At 39.1% G+C, this 18194-nt stretch overlaps 1 protein-coding gene across 1 annotated transcript; it reads right to left on the bottom strand.

The window, feature by feature from the left end:
• Positions 1-9488: 9488 nt before the first annotated feature.
• Positions 9489-17983, bottom strand: LOC149316859 (NADH dehydrogenase [ubiquinone] iron-sulfur protein 6, mitochondrial-like). The gene is made up of 4 exons (XM_089516401.1): positions 17665-17983; positions 11945-11998; positions 10912-11034; positions 9489-9634 (listed from the first exon to the last, which is right to left on the bottom strand). The coding sequence occupies exons 1-4, from the start codon at positions 17815-17817 to the stop codon at positions 9566-9568; spliced, it is 399 nt and encodes a 132-aa protein (XP_089372527.1). The 5' UTR covers positions 17818-17983; the 3' UTR covers positions 9489-9565.
• Between the last annotated feature and the right edge of the window lie 211 nt (positions 17984-18194).

Genomic DNA, 18194 nt, shown 5'->3' on the forward strand with positions numbered 1-18194 from the left:
ACTTCTGACAAGTTTGTTCTGGATCCTAGAAGGATGGAGTTAATCACTAACACCAGGGCCAGCTCTAGGTATTTGGCCACCCTAGGCGAGAAATATTTTGGCACCTCTGTCGCCCCTCATAATTATTTTCACCCCTTGATTTCCACTGTTTCGTTTGTTAAAGCTAAACGTGACATCAAACTTAGGTTCCAATCTCTCTTCATAGTATTGAGAATTATTCAAAAAGCTAATTAGGTTTTTACATGTTAAAGACCTTTTTTGCTGTGACATTTGGAATGGAATTTCAATAAAAAAAACACAGAAACGCAGGAAAATAGTGTTTTTAATGCAAAATCATAAAAAAAAAACCCAATATATCAACAGGTGGTTATTACCCCTAAAAAAATTTACCAGAAATTGAGCAATAAGGCTTAAAACCCTAATGGTGCTTTTCTTGCTTTCGTGCCTAGAGCAGTGTTTCTCAACCAGGGTTCCTTAGAACCTCAAGGTTTTGAAAGAGGCCACTGGGGGTTCCATGAGAGATGTTGACTGGTGAAATACAAACACACACATTTTAAACCACTAGATATATATTTTTATGCAAGGGTTACCTGAGACCTGGAAATTATTTTAAGGGTTCCTGCAGGATTAAAAAAAAAAAGGTTGAGAAAAGCTCAACTGGAGGGTGCAGGTGAGACCCAAAGGCAGATGCTACCCGCTCCCACACTTTCTAACCATGAAGGGATGGAAACAGGACTGTCCTTGCCTCATCTCCTTTCACACACTAACAGCCACTTGGCGAGGCTCAGGGCTGCAGCATGGCATACTTACTATCTAGTGAAATAGCCTGCTCCATGCTAATTCAAAAGCTAACGTGTTTGGTTAAAAACATGAGTGTCCTGCAACAGGTAATGAAGAACTCACAGTTCAGGAACTGTGTGAAGTAACAGCAGTATGTGTTGTGCCATTTAATGTAATTATTATTAGGAACATATAAACCTAGCAGAGTTTCTATTGCTCTTCATACACAGGGTTGTGCCCTACAGGCAACACAGGACAAAGAAGCACCTTCTGGGCAGCCCAGTAAAGGGAAGGAGAAAGGGAAAGGGAAAGGGAAGGAGGAGGGAATGAAAGGGAAATGAATGAAAGGGAAGGGAAGGATGGGATGGGAAGGAATGAAATAAAAGGAAGTGGAAGGGGAAGGCAACTAGAAACTCAGAGGAACCTTAAGAGGGTACCTCCTCTCTCAAATCCTGCCTTCATCACCAGGGTCCCCCCACCCACCCCGAGGCCCCTTCCAACTGTAGGCTCCCATAAGACCTGGCAGGGCACTGGGTCTCCTCTTTTTCTCTGAGTCATGTGGCTGGACAATGGACAGGCAGCGCGAGGCCCTCCTGGCCCCTTCCCTCCCAAACGACAGAGGCTGTGCCAGAAGCCTATTTATAGCCCCCCCCCTCTCTCTCTGCCACCCCTAAATTTTGCCACCCTAGGCAGCTGCCTAGCTCACCTATATGGACGAGCCAGCCCTGACTAACACCATGAGTGTTTATGTGTTATTAGAGTGAAACAGAACTTAAATGAATTAGCAAACTATTTTGGACTCTGCCTTCTTTGATTTGGCTGAAAACAAAAGTAAGCTGTATCCAAGATTTTAAAACACTCCATGCCAACACTGGTGTTTTATATTATACTCAAGGCAGAGAACATGCAGTGCCAAAATCTGAAGTCTGTGGATTCAGAAATGCTCCTTTACACCAAACTACTTGAAAGAAAATGGCACTTCAGTTTCAAACACAGACAAATCAGAAAGCCTGTGATGACTATGGTGTCATTGAAGTTGAAATGTCTAGCCATTGGTTACTCAAGGTTCCTGGTCAAGTTTGCATATTTGATTCCTCAAGTGTCTACGTGTGTGTGTGTGTGTGTGTGTGTGTGTGTGTGTGTGTAAAATTGAAAGATCCTTGTAACTGACCCATCGTCTTATCTCAGAGATCTCAGTTCTGACCTTTGCAAGCAAAATGGATTTAATTTTTTAAAATCCCACTTTAAAAGTAGCCCTTAATTAACTGAAGCAAAGTGCTTTCTGCTTCCAAATTCTTCCTTACTTGTAAAAACCTGTGCCTTTGTTGTTTAGTTGTGTCATCTGGAGAGTTAAAATAATAGCTCTGCCTTTAAGAGTAGTGTTTTATATATGCATACAGTGCTCTTCCTTTACTTTTGAAGGCTATAACAGAATTTCATTTTAATTACCTGATCTCAAAGGTTTCAAGCCCATCAGATTGCCTTTCAAGGTATTAGCCAATTCCATAACCAATTACCCACATTCTCCTTTACTTATTGCAAATGTGACCTTTCGTTTGAATTTGATTGCAAGTTTCCTGCTGAGGGTGTATAACTATCTCTGTGTCTAAGTATGGTGATTGTCTTCGCATGTGATGACTGCGGTTAATTTTAATACACTTTGATGGCTGGAGAACAAATAAGTGTCGGTGACAGAGTGCAGAGACATTTGAAGAAGGATAAGCTACCACGTTAATGAGTGGGGATCAGCAAGCTAAGAGGCCTGCTACTGACAAACCAAAAGACCTGCAACCCAGACAAAGAGGAATGTTTGCCTATCTGCAGGTAATAAGAAAGTCATTACTGAGGCTTACGCACAAGAAACAAAAAAGAATACAAATGAGAGATGTGGATAAAAATAGTTGTTATCATCAGTTCACTTCCCTCAATGGGTTGACTAAGGCTTGCTCCATCTTTGCTATAAAGAAAACTATTTGATCTTCAGTTGTAAGTATTCTACCGTGTTTCAATAACATTGGCAGCGTTTGGCTGTCAGCACTGAGTGACAGATGCAAGGTTGACAAAATTTACGTTATGTGATGCAAAAGGAGTCAGAGACAAGGGGTGGGGCCACTCCAGTCACCATGGGTTGGCCTACTGGAATAGGATTGCATAGCAACACATGGGAGCAGCCAAGAAAAGCAATAAACTGGCTCAGCCGGGATTTGCTTAATGTGGGAGTGGACCTAATGGGAAATATGTAGCCTCCTTTTGGTTGTTGTCCCCAACCTGAAATATTAAAATCCTTCTACTAGAGAACCAAATGAGCGTCAGGCTACCAGACAGAGCTCTGGTGACCCTAGCCAGGCAAGTATGGAACTGTAGCATTAGTCTTTGCAGCAGCTGGAATACAATTGTGTTGAGTGATGGGATGGACTCATTACTCCACCCAAGGGCTAAACAGGGTGGAAGGCTCAGTTGTAAGCAGGTTTCTGAGTTGTAAACATCATCCAAAGCAATTACAGAGGAATATGTGACAGAGGGGAGCAGGTCAGGCAGATAAATACAATGGGTCCACCATATAGATGGGCTACCCATCCACAGATTGGAGCTCCCTTCCCCATATTAGCCAATGACAGTGCATGCAAATTGCTACCCACTGAGTGATATAGGCTTGAGCTCCATCCATGGGGGACTCTGAAACTAAAACCCTGTGAGAGTAGATACTACAGAGCCCAGTGGGCCACATGACACCATTTAAACTCCTTATCACATCCAAAGATGTGGGGCTATATCCATGAAAGCTCATGCAAAAATAAAAACCAGTTAATCCTAAAGGTGCTTCATTGTTAACTGATGCCAACTTCAACTTATGGAGACCCTATGAGAGAGGCACCTGCTCAGGTTGTGCACTCAGGACCATGGCTTCCTTGTCTGAATCTTACCATCTCTAAGGCAGCCTTCCTCTTCTACTTCCTTTCATCCTATTTACAATTCCCCTTATATTGGTGCCTTTTCTAGTGAGTCATGTCTTCTCATGATATGCCCAAAATACATCAGTCTCAATGTAGTCATCATGGCTCCTGGGAGAGTTCAGGCTTCATTTGCCCAAGGACCCATTTATTTCTGTTTTTATCAGTCTATACACCATCCATGCAAAGAATGCTCCTCCAGCACCACAGATCAAATGAACCGATTTTCTTCCTATCAAGTTTCTTCACTGTCTAGCTTTCACAATCACACAAAGGAATGGGAAATATAATGGCATAACTGAACCAAGGTATGTCTTTATTGTTTACTTTAAAGTAGTTAGATTTGGCCCTTTATAGTCTAGCCACCTCTTGATAGCCCATCTCCAGAGTCACATATTCAGCTGGCGAGCATCTCACAAACTTAAAATATAAATTCTAACATTAAAGTGGAATCTGATTTTTCCTCTAGAAAAGCAGAGTGTGTTTTGTCAGTGCTTATTATGTTAAAACGCTACAACCTTTGTATATATTTCACTGATAGCTTTGTGTGTATATTTCAGTTTGCATTTGTTTTAATATTTCATAAGATGCATTGAATCCCAGTATTAGGAGGAAAGCAGGATATATGTGAATTAATATTATTAATAATAATGTTAACATTTCAAACATTTTAAATCCAAGTGACTTAGTTATCAACACATGTTTTAATCATCACTGAGGTACAGAAAGTACATGTTCACAAAGCTTCTCGACCTTAGATGCTACATTTTGCAGATTAGGGAAGGAGGGATAGATGATTAATAAATCATAGCAGCCTGAAAAGAAGAGGCGACCAAGTTCATTGCTGAATGAGTTTGTCAAGACCTGTTTTTAGGGTTGTATCTGTGCTTGGTACTGTAGCTCAGGGAGGAAGGGGACCGACATTGCAGATACTCTGTCATGAGACATGACAATTTAAAAATCTCATCAACTCCACGAGAATTAAATTGTTCCAAAAGTGCCTCTGACTCCCTTTATGAATTTTACAGTGTTTCTAAGGGGGGGTTGAAGAGAGGGAGGGAAGATGAGCCAATAGAATGTAATTAGTTTAAACCTTATCATTTCTTATAATAGCACAAAAAAATGGAATTGTAAATCTAACCATGTCTAATAAATTAGTACTGTAACACTGAGATTAGCCTCTCAGGAATCAAACTCAGTTTAGCATGACTAAAGAGCCCCCATCAAATATGAATGCACTAGCTATCTGTCATCACTCGAGTCCCTCATCTTTAGGTAGATGTTCACCACTGAAGTTCTGAATTTAATTGCTCAAGATGATACGTCCATTACATTTGCAGTCATGGACATCTCAGCGCACCAGATGGCAATCACTTTGGCTTATCATAGATTTCTCTTAACCAGTGGCTTTCAGGAATTAAAAACACTTCCTCAAAGGAGCAAGTTCTTTGCTTGGATAGTTCCACCATGTCAAGCTTGAGAGGTTCAATCCCTCACACCCAAGGGACTTCCTGCTCTCACTGTAATTTTCTTGGTGGGAGTGATTTGCCCCATCATGAGAATTCTTTCATCTACTCAAACATGCTATTCCAGAGAATTTTACACTGATACATATTCCATGTCACTTGTCAACATTCCCTCAGTGTAGCATTATTATTCCCTCTCCCCCCACATACACACACATTCCCATCAGTGGGGTGCAAATAGCCTAGTTTCTGCTAGGCATTGGTGCCAGAAATATTGTCTGGCAATAGGCATTTAGGCTGTTGAAGGAGCTATGAAACAAGCTGTTTCCTCTTGCATGTGCTGATATCTAAAAGACCTGTTTTCTTCTTTCTCATCCCAGGTATCCTTCCAAGTCCCCCCACCCACCCCATTTTCAATGTAGTCTAGTTTGGGCATGCACTAGCAAAAGGCTGTCACCTCTTTCACCATGAAATGACAAGCAGGAAAGTTACAGACCAACACTTCTCACTGTTAAACTGAGTCACCAGTGCATTTGCTTAATGAACTTTAAAGACCCATAAATCGGTAATAGTAGGATTATATACCTACAGTATGTAAACTTCCATTGGCAAGTGGTGGAGAGAGGAAGGATGCATCCAATTACTGAAGCAGGCTTCTCACGTCTGGAAATAATTTGCAAAGACCTCTCCTACCCACAAAAGGAATAGATGCAGTTATAAGACCAAAAGCATCTCACCTGCATTGGGATGGGGGTGGGCAAGTTGAGCTATCAGCTCCAAAGACATTCTAGCTATATTTGTATCCTGCTGCAGTGGCTGGAAAGCAATATAGAATTGGAGTCACGACTAGCAGTACTGATTAATGCTATTGCATTGCTGGAATTGTGGAAACAGCTATTTAGTCATTTTTAGAACTATGATGCCCTTTAGGATAAAATTAAGCAGTTACAGAGCAGGGGTGGGAGACTGAGCCACACTGTAATACTTAGGGTTATAAGGAATCAGTCCCAGAGAGAGAGAAATGCAGGAGGGACCTAACAGAAGGCAAGTTCTTTGATTATCTAAGACAAAGAAAATGGTCCCCCTAACCAAAGTGTCAAAAACTAGGGGAGGGATCATGTGGCACTCCAAGTGCTGTTAGACTGTAAACACTACTAAGCAGCACAGCCAACCATCAAGGGAGTTGCAGTCCAACCTCTGGAAAGGTGGTGCACAATTCCCCTCCCTGGACTAAAGGGTGTACTACTGTAACAATAAATACTGCGATTTTATTTATTTACTGGCACCAGATTAATTCAGGGTAGGGTGGCTAGAGAGAGGCAGAGGAAGACAGATACAGCTCTACCATGCCTCAAACCCAGCAGCGGATGAAATAATAGGTAGTATCAACTTAATCCCCATTCCTGTTTCCTTATTTTCCATCTCTTACTTAAATTATAAGGCACTTACAATATGATTTAAGACTGTAACAGGAATCCGTAATTCAACCAAGACAGAATGTCTTTCACACAGTTGGTTAATTAAAATAAACTAGGGGGCTTTTACCTGTCTTGTATGAGCTGTATATTAGAGCAATGGTCAATATTCAAGAAACACGCCAACCAAAACTGTACATATTATTTCAAGGTTAATCACACCATGGCTTTCTTTAAAAACATGACAACACTTCATATTTTTCCCTTTCATCCCTAATAATCCATAACATGGATCAAACCTCATCAATGTATAAGCAGTTTGGGATTTACAGTGAACTGCATTTGCCATTGTCTTAGAGGAACCTTTGTCCAGTCCTTTGGGAGCCCTGTGGAATCCTTTTATAGATTTACCACCCTGAATAGTTTGGTGTCTTCTGCAAACTTGGACATTTCTGAGCTAGAGAATGCAATCCTTAGCTCCCCCCCCAACTCAAAGTAAGTTGTTGTTGTTGTTGTTGTTGTTATTATTAAAGTTTATTTCTAGAGCGCTGTAATTATACACAGCACTGTACAAAGTCGGTAAAATTAAGGAGTATATAAAATGATTAATTATAGCAATTTTCTTCTCACTGAGAGAAAATCTTCAAAAATTGCATTTTCAAATACTATTCCCCCCAGTATGATGCACATACATTAAGAGAGCCCTTTCAATATTGCCAGTTATTGTCTGAGCTTGTCTCTAGACAAGTATCACAATTTTTTCTTTAAGGCAAGGTGCAACGTATACTCCATAAAATGACTGTGGCACATTCGCCGGTGTTCCTTTACATCGAAAGAAGATGCCTGTGTAATAACTTGAGAGTCTATGATATGTATTTTATTGCATGGTAGTCTTTATAATCAGGTTAGACAAGCCAAAATCTATCCATTATTAAGTAAGATGAAAATGTAAAATTCTTGCTGGAAGATAAATGCTCAAATGTCACTTTCACAGTTGCCAATTTTTTCTGAGGCAGCTAGCATTAGAGCCCTCTATGTACAAAGGGACAGTTAGAGTTGAGCAACTTTTGTGATTCTTGAGCTAGTGTGAGGAATTTATTTGATGAAATGTATATTTTGATTGAATACTTAAATTTTGGGTCTATGGACGGTAATAAATTATGACTGACTGACAAAAAATACTAATCACTGTTCAGGACCTACTTTGCATAAAATTTGCATATGGATTTTTATGCTGAAAACAGCATTTTAAAAACAGAAATAATTCTGTGCAGAAATCCTTTCTCCATACAAAATTATGCATGTGCAAATTGTGTACAAAGTAAGCCCCAAACTGCAAAGATTCTCATCAGCCCAGGATTCTCCTCATGAAGGCTTCACAACAGTTGAGAAACATGTTTTTCCACCAGTTCTTGAATATTCTTTTTATCCCTGCTCAACCCTTCCCCATCCCAGAACCATTTACAAATATAACACTTGGTACGCACCATTACAACATATAGGGGACAGGGAGGAATTATTCAAAATGTAATACATTGCACTAAGTTAACTGGAGTCACAAGATTTTCTTCTGAAGTATGTTTGCAAACTGTCACCAGGGCAAATCTGTTCCCAACCATGGCATTTGGTCACTTATACAAAGTTACTTTTCTTTCTGTGATAAATGAGGCATGAAGCTAAAGAGATCTACCATTTCTGTGCAGTATCATGTGCCATTCCTAGACTGCAGCTACTGGTTCCTTTTGGACATTTGTTGTAAGGTTCTTATTTCAATAGAATCACAGAAAGTCTTAAGGGCTAATTAAGAATACTGAAAAGTACTCTAAAATATAATCATATAAATTATTTAAAATCCCCAAACCTCAAATCAGCAGCACATACAACCCCTCAAAGTTATCAATATGTCCTCCTCAAAAACTGTAATGCAACAATAAGCAACATTTCAGACTTTAAAAATCCCAAATATTTCTCAACAATACTTACTCTCCCATAAAGTTTTAAACTTTTTCAAGATCGGTTTTTTTTCCTGGAAATGTTGTGGCACCAACCACTCATAAGTGTCTCCTCAGTGAGAAGATCACAACTGGCAAACAAGCCTGCCTTTCTGATAAGTTATAGGAGATAGATGATGATGTTCTCAGTGATGTGTCCCCCCCCACCTCATCTCTGATTCTCAGTGTCCCTGAGAATCCACCATTCAGGGTTTCAATGATGAATCGTGGCTCCTTGTCACAGCAGTTTACTTAGAAAGGGTTTTTATTAAGAATAAAATTTGAAACTCTACTCTATTTGCAAATATTGAAGAGAATAGATATTATTAGAATTTTTTTAAAAAAAAATAATTTTCCAAGCTCATGAATGTTGGATAAGTTCATTTAAAGGTCCCATTCAGGCATTACACGACCTAGAGTTAAATGATTAATGCCAGGTTTATATACCTTTCACTCCCCTTCCAACTGTGGCAGCTTCCTATGACTGAAGCTCAAATAGTAATTGAAACAAGCCATCTTAATACAGTTTGATGATGGCTTATTTCAGTAAGTCTTGAGTTCCAGCTTTGTGAAAAAGGCAGAGTACAAATAAAGTTAATAATATTAATAAAATACCAGTAAGATTTAACTGTCTAAGGTTCACAGACATACTACTAAACTACAGTTAAAACAGATGCAAAAGCTTTTGATTTCTTTGAAGGCAACACATGCAAGGGGAGTGAAGTGCACAAACCTCCCTGAAATCATCTTCAGCTCCCTCTTGTCACCATAATTCTATTGTTATAATTCTAAATTGTTCCACCTTTTACCAGAGAAACCCTTCAGCAGTTATGGCCTTTCCTTATACAGGTACAGTATTGGATTAAAAGTAGATATAACTCATAATGTCTTTTAAATTCCATATTTAATACTATAACATACAAAGGCTAACAGTTCTGAAGGACACAGTAAGACAATGCATTTTAGTGATGGTGCTTCTGCTTAAACTGAAGTCCACAGTAGCCACATGTTCCTGTCTTTGTGTCTTTGTCCTGCAAAAAGGAAAAGGGTAGGGATGAGATAATAAAAGTACAGTTTAATCTTACTAATGTAAATACACTTGTACATACTTTCAGAACACATACTTTGGGGCATATGCAACAATTCTGTTTACATACGAGAAATTGAAGGGTGGATTTCATTACAGCCTAATCGAAGGTGCATTCTTAGGTACACACAACTGCAAAGTAGGTCAGTAACTCAGTAATATTGGCTTCTGAGGACAGAAATGTGCTTCACAAGTGATAAAGGGATTTCATGAGAAGCTGCCATATTATTTATTAAAAATCATTAATAGATACAGTCCTCTCCACACAGCATTGCACTCCCAGGTTCAACGGGAAAATGACAGTCAAATGATGGGAAAGGACAGTTCTAATTACTTCCTTTCAATGAAAAATATTTCTGGATTTCAAAACATTAAGATAAAGGGCAGTAGGGGCTTGAGGACAGCCCATCTTCATTTGAAAATGCAAAACAAATTAAATTATTTTAATTATACCATTTTTTGGTGATATACCAAAGGGCTACTCATGTAATATACTGATGTTATCAAATCGCTCTAACGATTGCCCGATTACCTACCTTGCATCCACTCCTGACTATCAATTTTACATTTTTAAAATAAATTAGTCTTCACTTCTCTCTACCAATTTAAAAAATGCAATTAAACCATAAAAAATGACAGGACTTCAGATCAGTAAAATGTTTCCATCTGCTATGCTAATAAGATACACACTATTAAAAGAAAGCAATCTACTACATCCCATAATAGGTTTGAATTTTCAGGTGAGATATCCTAACAAGCAATAATTAAAGCAAAACAAAGAGAATAAAGATTGGCATTAATGGAGACTGGTAGAAACTACATTAATAATCAACCATGGACACAAATCAGAAAAGACAATCTTAAACACATGCCCACTTCTACCTTTAAGATACATACATACATACATACATATATATATATATATATATATATACCCTTTTCCCTCAATTGAGCCCATCATTAAATCTTTCCCCTAAACTATGCCTGTACAACCTGCAAGTCACAAAACTGAATACAGCCATATTTGCTGTACTGTGACCTGCCAGAGGCTTTGCAACCTCCATTTTTGCATCACTCTAAAATGCAGTAAAACTGACAGTAAAGGCAGATTTACTGGTTGGTCTCAGCTGTGGACATATTCCTCCCCAAAAAATAATGCTCAGCACAACATAGGACAACACAAAATAAGAACATGCATCAGCAGTGATTAGATTGTATTACCAAATTTATATACACTTTAGGATGTCCCAGAGCTCCTCCACCACCATCGCAGTATACAACTCTGGTTTCAACTTCACTCACAGGCTGCTCAGCAATTAAATCAATTGCAAAGTTCTCATTCACCTATAATAATGAAACACAAACTTTACCCAACAGCCCTATACATATATACATAGGCACAAATCATGGCTTTTGCTACTATAACTACTCCAAAACCCTTTGACTAAAACAGATCTGAACTGAGTGACTGGCTATCATCCAATATTAAATCTATGTAATGCTGAAAGTTCTTATTAGACTTCTGGGTTCTTCTTCTCATCTTTCCTCACTGATAAAATGTTGTGTGTCACTTTTAACCCAACAGAGGGGCCACTGCAGTATCCACACACCTACCGCATGGGAGCTGCAGTATGGCATAATCACAGCATACCCAAAGCATAAGTACATCGATGGAAGCAAGTGAGGTGATTTCTCCTCCCACTGAAGCTCTTACATCCACGATTGTGCAGAAGCTGCCTGGGGAATGCCCCCTTTCCCTTCTGGTTTTGCTGACATCAGTGGAACACACCACTGGATACTGAGTTAATGTACTAGGCTTCAAGAGCTAGCACAACAATTCAGAATAATATGAACACAATATTGCTGAATTCAAATTGATGCAGCTTAAAATGAAGGTGTCTGCTTAAGATCAAAACACAATACTTCAAGTAAAGTATTATTTTTCCACAGTGGCAATGATTTAATGGTGATCTATGACAGAGGGACAAATTTCAAAAAGGGGTATAACCTACTCTGATAACCTTCAAAATATTTCATCTTAAATGTGTAATCTATGTCATATAAACAAAGTGTAATTTGATAGAAATGTAATCTGAGGGAATAAAACTTCTTTCAGTTCAAGTTCTCCAACAATATTTTTTAATTACTGTTTGCTAAAAGACAACATTCTCTTGCCATTAAATTCAATGAACAATTTGTGACTATTTGGGAAAACCCAAGAATCAAGACAAATAGTTCTGACTAGGATTCTAACCTCTTTCTGTCGTTCAACAAACCGAACTTTTCTGTAATCGTATTCTTCATATACCTGAAATAAAATGAAATATATATTAAACATATAAAAATTATCTTCAGTTCTGATTTCAAGTTGTTACAGTGTGCAAGGGGAAGGAATATATAAGCAAATTTGTATCTCCAAATGTGGAATGCTATGGAGCAAGAGATTAACAGTTTGGAGAGAATGAGATATATTCTGTGCTTGATGGGAAAGATTCTTACACTACAGAGTCAGTGGTGCTACATGTAGGAGAAAATTAATTTCATCTGACTGAAGAGAGACCATACCACTGGTATCTTTTACTTTGTAGGTTAAACCAAATTTACAATTCAGAGAAATTCTTCCACTTCACCTACCAAAGCTTACGTTATTTTCTATAGCTCCCTGTTTATTAGATGATTTTATAGACTGATTATTGATATGACTGAATGTGTTATAAAGTATGCCTTATCTGATGACCCTAAATTGATTTTATTACTATCGCTGAGAGAACTAGTTTTAAAGACAGATTTTTAACTGGCAATTAGGCTCTTAATAGGAGTAAAGATTTATATTACAAGTTACTACAGGAAGGCTGATGTTCTTTTGCTTTCTGATTGGCATTTAAATATATAGCACATTGTTCTCCTGTCAGTATTATTTCCTAAGAAAGAGTAATGATATAAACATGGATGGTTTTATGGAGAATCAAATCATGTTAGCGGGAATCAGAAATACCAAATGTCAAGATTATACGTATCTGTTTTCTCTTTCTTTTTATGAAAAGTATTTGGATTCTTAGGCAACACAATTACCCAGAATTCAAAAGAACTGTAACTTATTATGAAAAGGTCAGTACACTGATGCGTATTGCCCACCTAGCTCCCCCTGCCAGCAGGAGTAGCTAAACAAACCACAAACAGGAAAATCAACAACAGTGGCAATTGCAGTCAAAACTGAACAAGAAATAAAGCAGCAGCTGGGACACAACCAATAATAATTTGGGTGTGACTAGCTGTGGCCCACAGACTGCAGACTCTTGGTCTCTCCTAGTTTGTGAGCTTGGCACTCTCTCCCCCAGCTGACCAGTCATGAGCCATAACCTGTATTTGTGTCGGGGGAGAAACTAGTTAGAGTTGTAACGTTAAACAAAGAATGGAAGGCAAGCCACACTTGTCTGGTCACTCCCATTTATAGCAGAAGCCATAATAAACAACAAGTCGAGGTTACTCAGACCCATGTGCAGACTGGGCCATATCATGTTTTCTTGTTGAATTTGTTGTTGTTGTTGTGTGTCTTCATGTAGTTTCCAACTTATGGAAGCCTTAAAGGGAACCTATCATTTGGCTTTCTTGGCAAGATTTGTTCAGAAAGGGTTTGCTTTTGCTTTCCTCCGAAGATGAAGAAGTACGACTTACTCAAGGCCACCCACTGGGTTTCCATGCCAAGCAAGGATTTGAATCCTGATCTTCAGAGTTGTAGTACAAATTCAAACCACTACACCATGCTAGGTTTCTTCTTATTGAATACTGTGACTTAAAATGAGGGTCTCTTAAAAAAATAAAAAATACTCAATATTAAGCCTTGAGACTTGAACTATGTGCAACATAGTAGATAAAACATTATTTGATATATACCTAGAGTAAGAAAAAAGTATAATTTTATTTTAACTCAGATGTTTTAATTACAGGTATGCAAACTATATAGCAGAAGGAGCTGACTTGTTTTCTGCTGCTCCAGAGAACAGGACCCGGAGCAATGGATGCAAGCTGCAGGAAAAGAGATTCAACCTTGACATTAGGAGGAACCTCCTGACAGTAAGGGCTGTTCGACAGTGGAACAAACTCCCTTGGAGTGTAGTGGAGTCTCCTTCTTTTGAGGTCTCTAAACAGAGGCTGGATGGTCATCTGTTGGGGATGCTTTGACTGAGAGTTCCTGCATGGCAGAATGGTGCTGGACTGGATGGCCCTTCATCCCAGCCAAGGGGTTCAAGCTCCACTCACTCTTGCATCTTTTCAAATGAGTACCTAGATTGTTGGGGACAATTACCTTACACTTTGTAAACCGCTTAGGGAGTGCTTAAGTGCACTGATAAGCCATATAGAAATGTACTTGCTATTGCTATTAATTTGGCACCAAAAAGAAATCAACATTACATAGTGTCGATCTGACTTCCCTAATATATTTGCCTGTTAAAAACAGCCCAAAAAAATGAAAAGTAGAAGTAGTCGAACAATAGAAAATAAAAAGTGTATATTGTTTGCATCTTTAAAGCAATTAAAAGCTTCAAGTTGCCATGCTAAAATAGAGGAAATATATTTCTAGGGATTCCATACAATTTCACCAATAATACTGAGATGAAATATTTTTGAAGCTTCTTCCCCTACCATCGCTGGACAGGTCAATAAATAAAAAATATTTTTTAAAAAATCATTTTTCTTTACAACCTTTTCTCCAAGCCATTATATTTCTAAATGTGTCTGATGAAGTGGACAGAAGTCTATGAAAGCTTATAATAGAAATCTCCTTTTCTCAGGCCTGTTACAGACTGCCAAAATAAAGCTGCTTCGGGTCTCTTTGGAGGTATGCTGTTTAAATGCTGCATGCATCCTAAGAATCCGGAAGCTGCACCAAAGCTGCACTCCAGTGCTTAGGAATGGAGTGTGGCTTTGGCGCGACCTCCGGACTCTTAGGACCCATGCATAATTTAAACAGCATACCTCCAAAGAGACCCCAAGCAGCTTTATTTTGGCAGTCTGTAACAGGCCTCAGTTAGTTTCAAAGGTGCTACACAATACCTGTGCTATCTTTTTAATGCCGGAAAATACTAACATGGCTATGTCTTTGAACATGTCATATTTCTAGATCTGCTAATGTTTAAACCATGTTTAAGCATAGTTTCACATGAGGGAAAGTAGGTATAATACTTAATCCTGTCTCCTAAACAGATTTACTCAGTTCAGTATAGCTAGCTGGCTGTGTGAGCAATCCACTTCCACAAACTTTTTCTGTTTTCTGTACTCTGGTCATCTAAAAGGGAACCCTCTCAGGGAGGGCCTTCTCCATGTGAAATGCCACAGATAAAGCACTTCCAAGGAAGATTCACCTGGCATAAAATCTGAGAACTTTTCAGCATCATAAAAATGTATTTTGCAGTCATTTTACCTTTATTTGCTAAGCCAGCTAACGTGGCACTTTGGCAAATGAAGGAGTTGCATATAAATTCTTGAGCAGATCAGTAACCGATTAAATACCATCAGGTTCCACCTCAACATTAGGAATAACTTCTTGATACTAAGAGCTGTTCGACAGTGGGACACAATCCCTTGGAGTATAGCGGAGTCTCCTTCTTTGGAGGTCTTTAAACAGAGGCTGGATGGCCATCTGTCGGGGGTGCAATGACTGTGTATGGCAGGGGGGTGGTCTGGATGGCCTTTGGAGTCTCTTCCAACTCTATGATCCCAGGCGCAACCCAACTAAAGGGGACCCATTTACAAGAAATTTGGCTTTGACTCCGTCTTGACTGGCCAATTAGACAAAAAAATCCATTGGAAGAAAAGACACAGCAACAGCCGATATACATATACAATGGGCCCTTGCTTTCTGCTGGGGTTTGGCTCCAGGATTCCTCATGGAAACCAAAGTCTATGGATGCTGAAGACCCATTATATACAATGGTGTAGTAAAGTGGTGTCCATTACATAAAATGGAAAAATCAAGGTCTGCTTTTTTGGAATCCAGATACAGAGGGCCAACTGTATAAAAACAAGCTGAAATCCAGCCCAACCTCCTACAGAGTCCATTGTTGGAGTCCTTACCAGCGTTGTTCGATTATGACTCCTGGAGAACAGGGTTCAAATCCCGGGTCAGCCATGGTGATAAGGCAAGCCACACTCTCTTAGCCTCAGAGTATGGCAATGGCAAACCCCCTCTGAATAAATCTTGCCAAGAAAACCTCATAAGCTGGGAACAACTTGAAGGCACACAGCAACAACAAACCAAGGGTGGCTGATCCAAACATTGTAAATTTAATACTGTGTTCAGTTTTGGGCACCATAATTCAAAAAGGATGTTGACAAGCCACCAAAATGGTGAAGGGCCTGGAAACCATGCCTTATGAGGAACGGCTTAGGGAGCTGGGGATGTTTAGCCTGGAGAAGAGACGGTTAAGGGGTGATATGATAGCCCTGTTTAAATACTTGAAGGGATGCCATATTGAGGAGGGAGCAAGCTTGTTTTCTGCTGCTCCAGAGACTAGGACCCAGAGCAATGGATGCAAGCTCCAGGAAAAGAGATTCCAGCTCAACATTAGGAGGAACTTCCTGACAGTATGCCATTCAAAAACAAACCCTTCAATTAACCTAAGTTCAACCAAAACAACTTGCTTTAAAAGAGCATTTTTTAAAGAACTATTATCATTTAAGGTTGAGAGCCAACATGGTTTGAGGCCTATATTACAACTCTGGAGACCAGGGTTCGATTCCGAGCTGGGTCATGAAAACCCACCTTGGGGGTAGTCACACTCTCTCAGCCTCAGAGGACAGCAATGGCAAACCCGCTCTGAAGAACCTTGCCAACAAAATCCCATCACAAATCCCAGCCTTAGCGTCACCAAAAGAACAACAAATTTAAGGCCATAACATCCGAACTGCATTTTACTACTTGATTTTCTGATTTAAGTCCTACGTTGGTGCAGTTCTAACAACCAAAAAACCCATTTAAATCCCAAAATACTGGTTTTTGTTCCTTTATTACTATTTTTAATAGTAACTTTTTAGACAGCAAGCCACTTGGGGTCCCAATATATATATATAAACTCATTTTTAAGCCACATATATTTATTCCAGTCAATGACCAGCAAACAAAAAAAGGGAGCAAAACAGGATAGACAAAGTACGAGTAAACATTTTATACTTACTCCCATTTTAAACCCGGTTTAATATTGTATTTTATTGCGTGGCGTTGTGTTTCGCACACAAGATTAAAAACGCTTTTTTAAAAAAGACCTTTACAATAAGAATTCAAAAAAACAGAATTAATGTCATTTAATTAAAACAGTATAAAATTAGCATTTTAAAAAGGGGGGAAAGTTAAAAACATAATTAAAATATATATAGATAGATAGATAGATAGATAGATAGATATTTAAACCTCCTTGTCATGAATATTATGTTAAATAAAAATGTAAATAAATAAATAAATAAATGTAAGTAAATAGATAAGTAAATAAAATATGAATTCAAATACAGTTAAAGTAATTTAATTAAAACAGTATAAAATTAGCATTTTAAAAAGGGGGGAAAGTTAAAAACATAATTAATATATATTGATAGATATTTAAACCTCCTTGTCATGAATATTATGTTAAATAAAAATGTAAATAAATAAATGTAAGTAAATAGATAAGTAAATAAAATATGAATTCAAATACAGTTAAAGTAATTTAATTAAAACAGTATAAAATTAGCATTTAAAAAGGAATTAAAAATATAATTGAAACAAACACACACACAATATATATATATATATATATATATGTAAACCTCCTTGTCGTGATTATTATTAAGTTAAATAAAATGCACATTCAATAAAATGACGCCTAAATAGTAACTTTCCTGCTTTACTGTCCTTGAAGACAGCAGAGCCTAGGGAAGTTGCATCCATTTCCCCCTCTGCATCCAGGCTGAACCCCAAAACCAGCCCTTTCCCCCGTTCACCTGCCCTGTGTGGGTCACTTTCTCCCCGGTCGGGGACGTCGGGGCGCCGTAGTTCCTCCTCGACGCCGTTAACCGGGAGAAGGACACCGGGAAGCCTTTGGACGAAGCTGCCATACGCAGCGCCCCTCGCAAGGACAAGGCGGCGGCCGCCATTTTGTGCGACCACCCCAACAACGTCACTGCGCAGGCGCGGAGTAGCTAGAGGACTCTGGTCCTGAGGCCCCGCCCACAGCGTCTGACGTAACGGCGTCGGTGAGGACTAATAGGAACGTCAAGGTATCGGGTTTGGTTGCGTCCGTAGTCGGGGTTCCTTGGAAGGGTAAAGGTTGGTTGAGTCTTCCCCTTCTCCTCCTCTTCCCCCCCCCGGCTTCAGTTGTAGAACGTTCGAATGTGAGGGGAGTTAGTGAGAGAGGGCAAAGGAGCCGTGTTGGCCTCACGGTGCAGTTCGTTGCAACGAGTGTGTGCGCATGCGCTCCCGTTTGTTACGCATTCAGTGAAAGTGTTGAACTGCGCATGCGCCTCTGAACTGG

Source organism: Sceloporus occidentalis, unplaced genomic scaffold, assembly GCF_023333645.1.
Source record: "Sceloporus occidentalis isolate IW3139 unplaced genomic scaffold, rSceOcc1.0.p SCAF_3, whole genome shotgun sequence".
NCBI classification, from domain to species: domain Eukaryota; kingdom Metazoa; phylum Chordata; class Lepidosauria; order Squamata; family Phrynosomatidae; genus Sceloporus; species Sceloporus occidentalis.

Coding starts and splice junctions, on each gene's coding strand:
- LOC149316859 (XM_089516401.1), bottom strand. CDS start 17,817: ATGGCGGCCGCCGCCTTGTCCTTGCGAGGGGCGCTGCGTATGGCAGCT. Junction 11,035..11,944: donor TTGTTGAACGACAGAAAGAG/GTTAGAATCCTA, acceptor TCATTATTATAG/GTGAATGAGAACTTTGCAAT. Junction 9,635..10,911: donor CTAAAGTGTATATAAATTTG/GTAATACAATCT, acceptor TCCTTTTTGCAG/GACAAAGACACAAAGACAGG.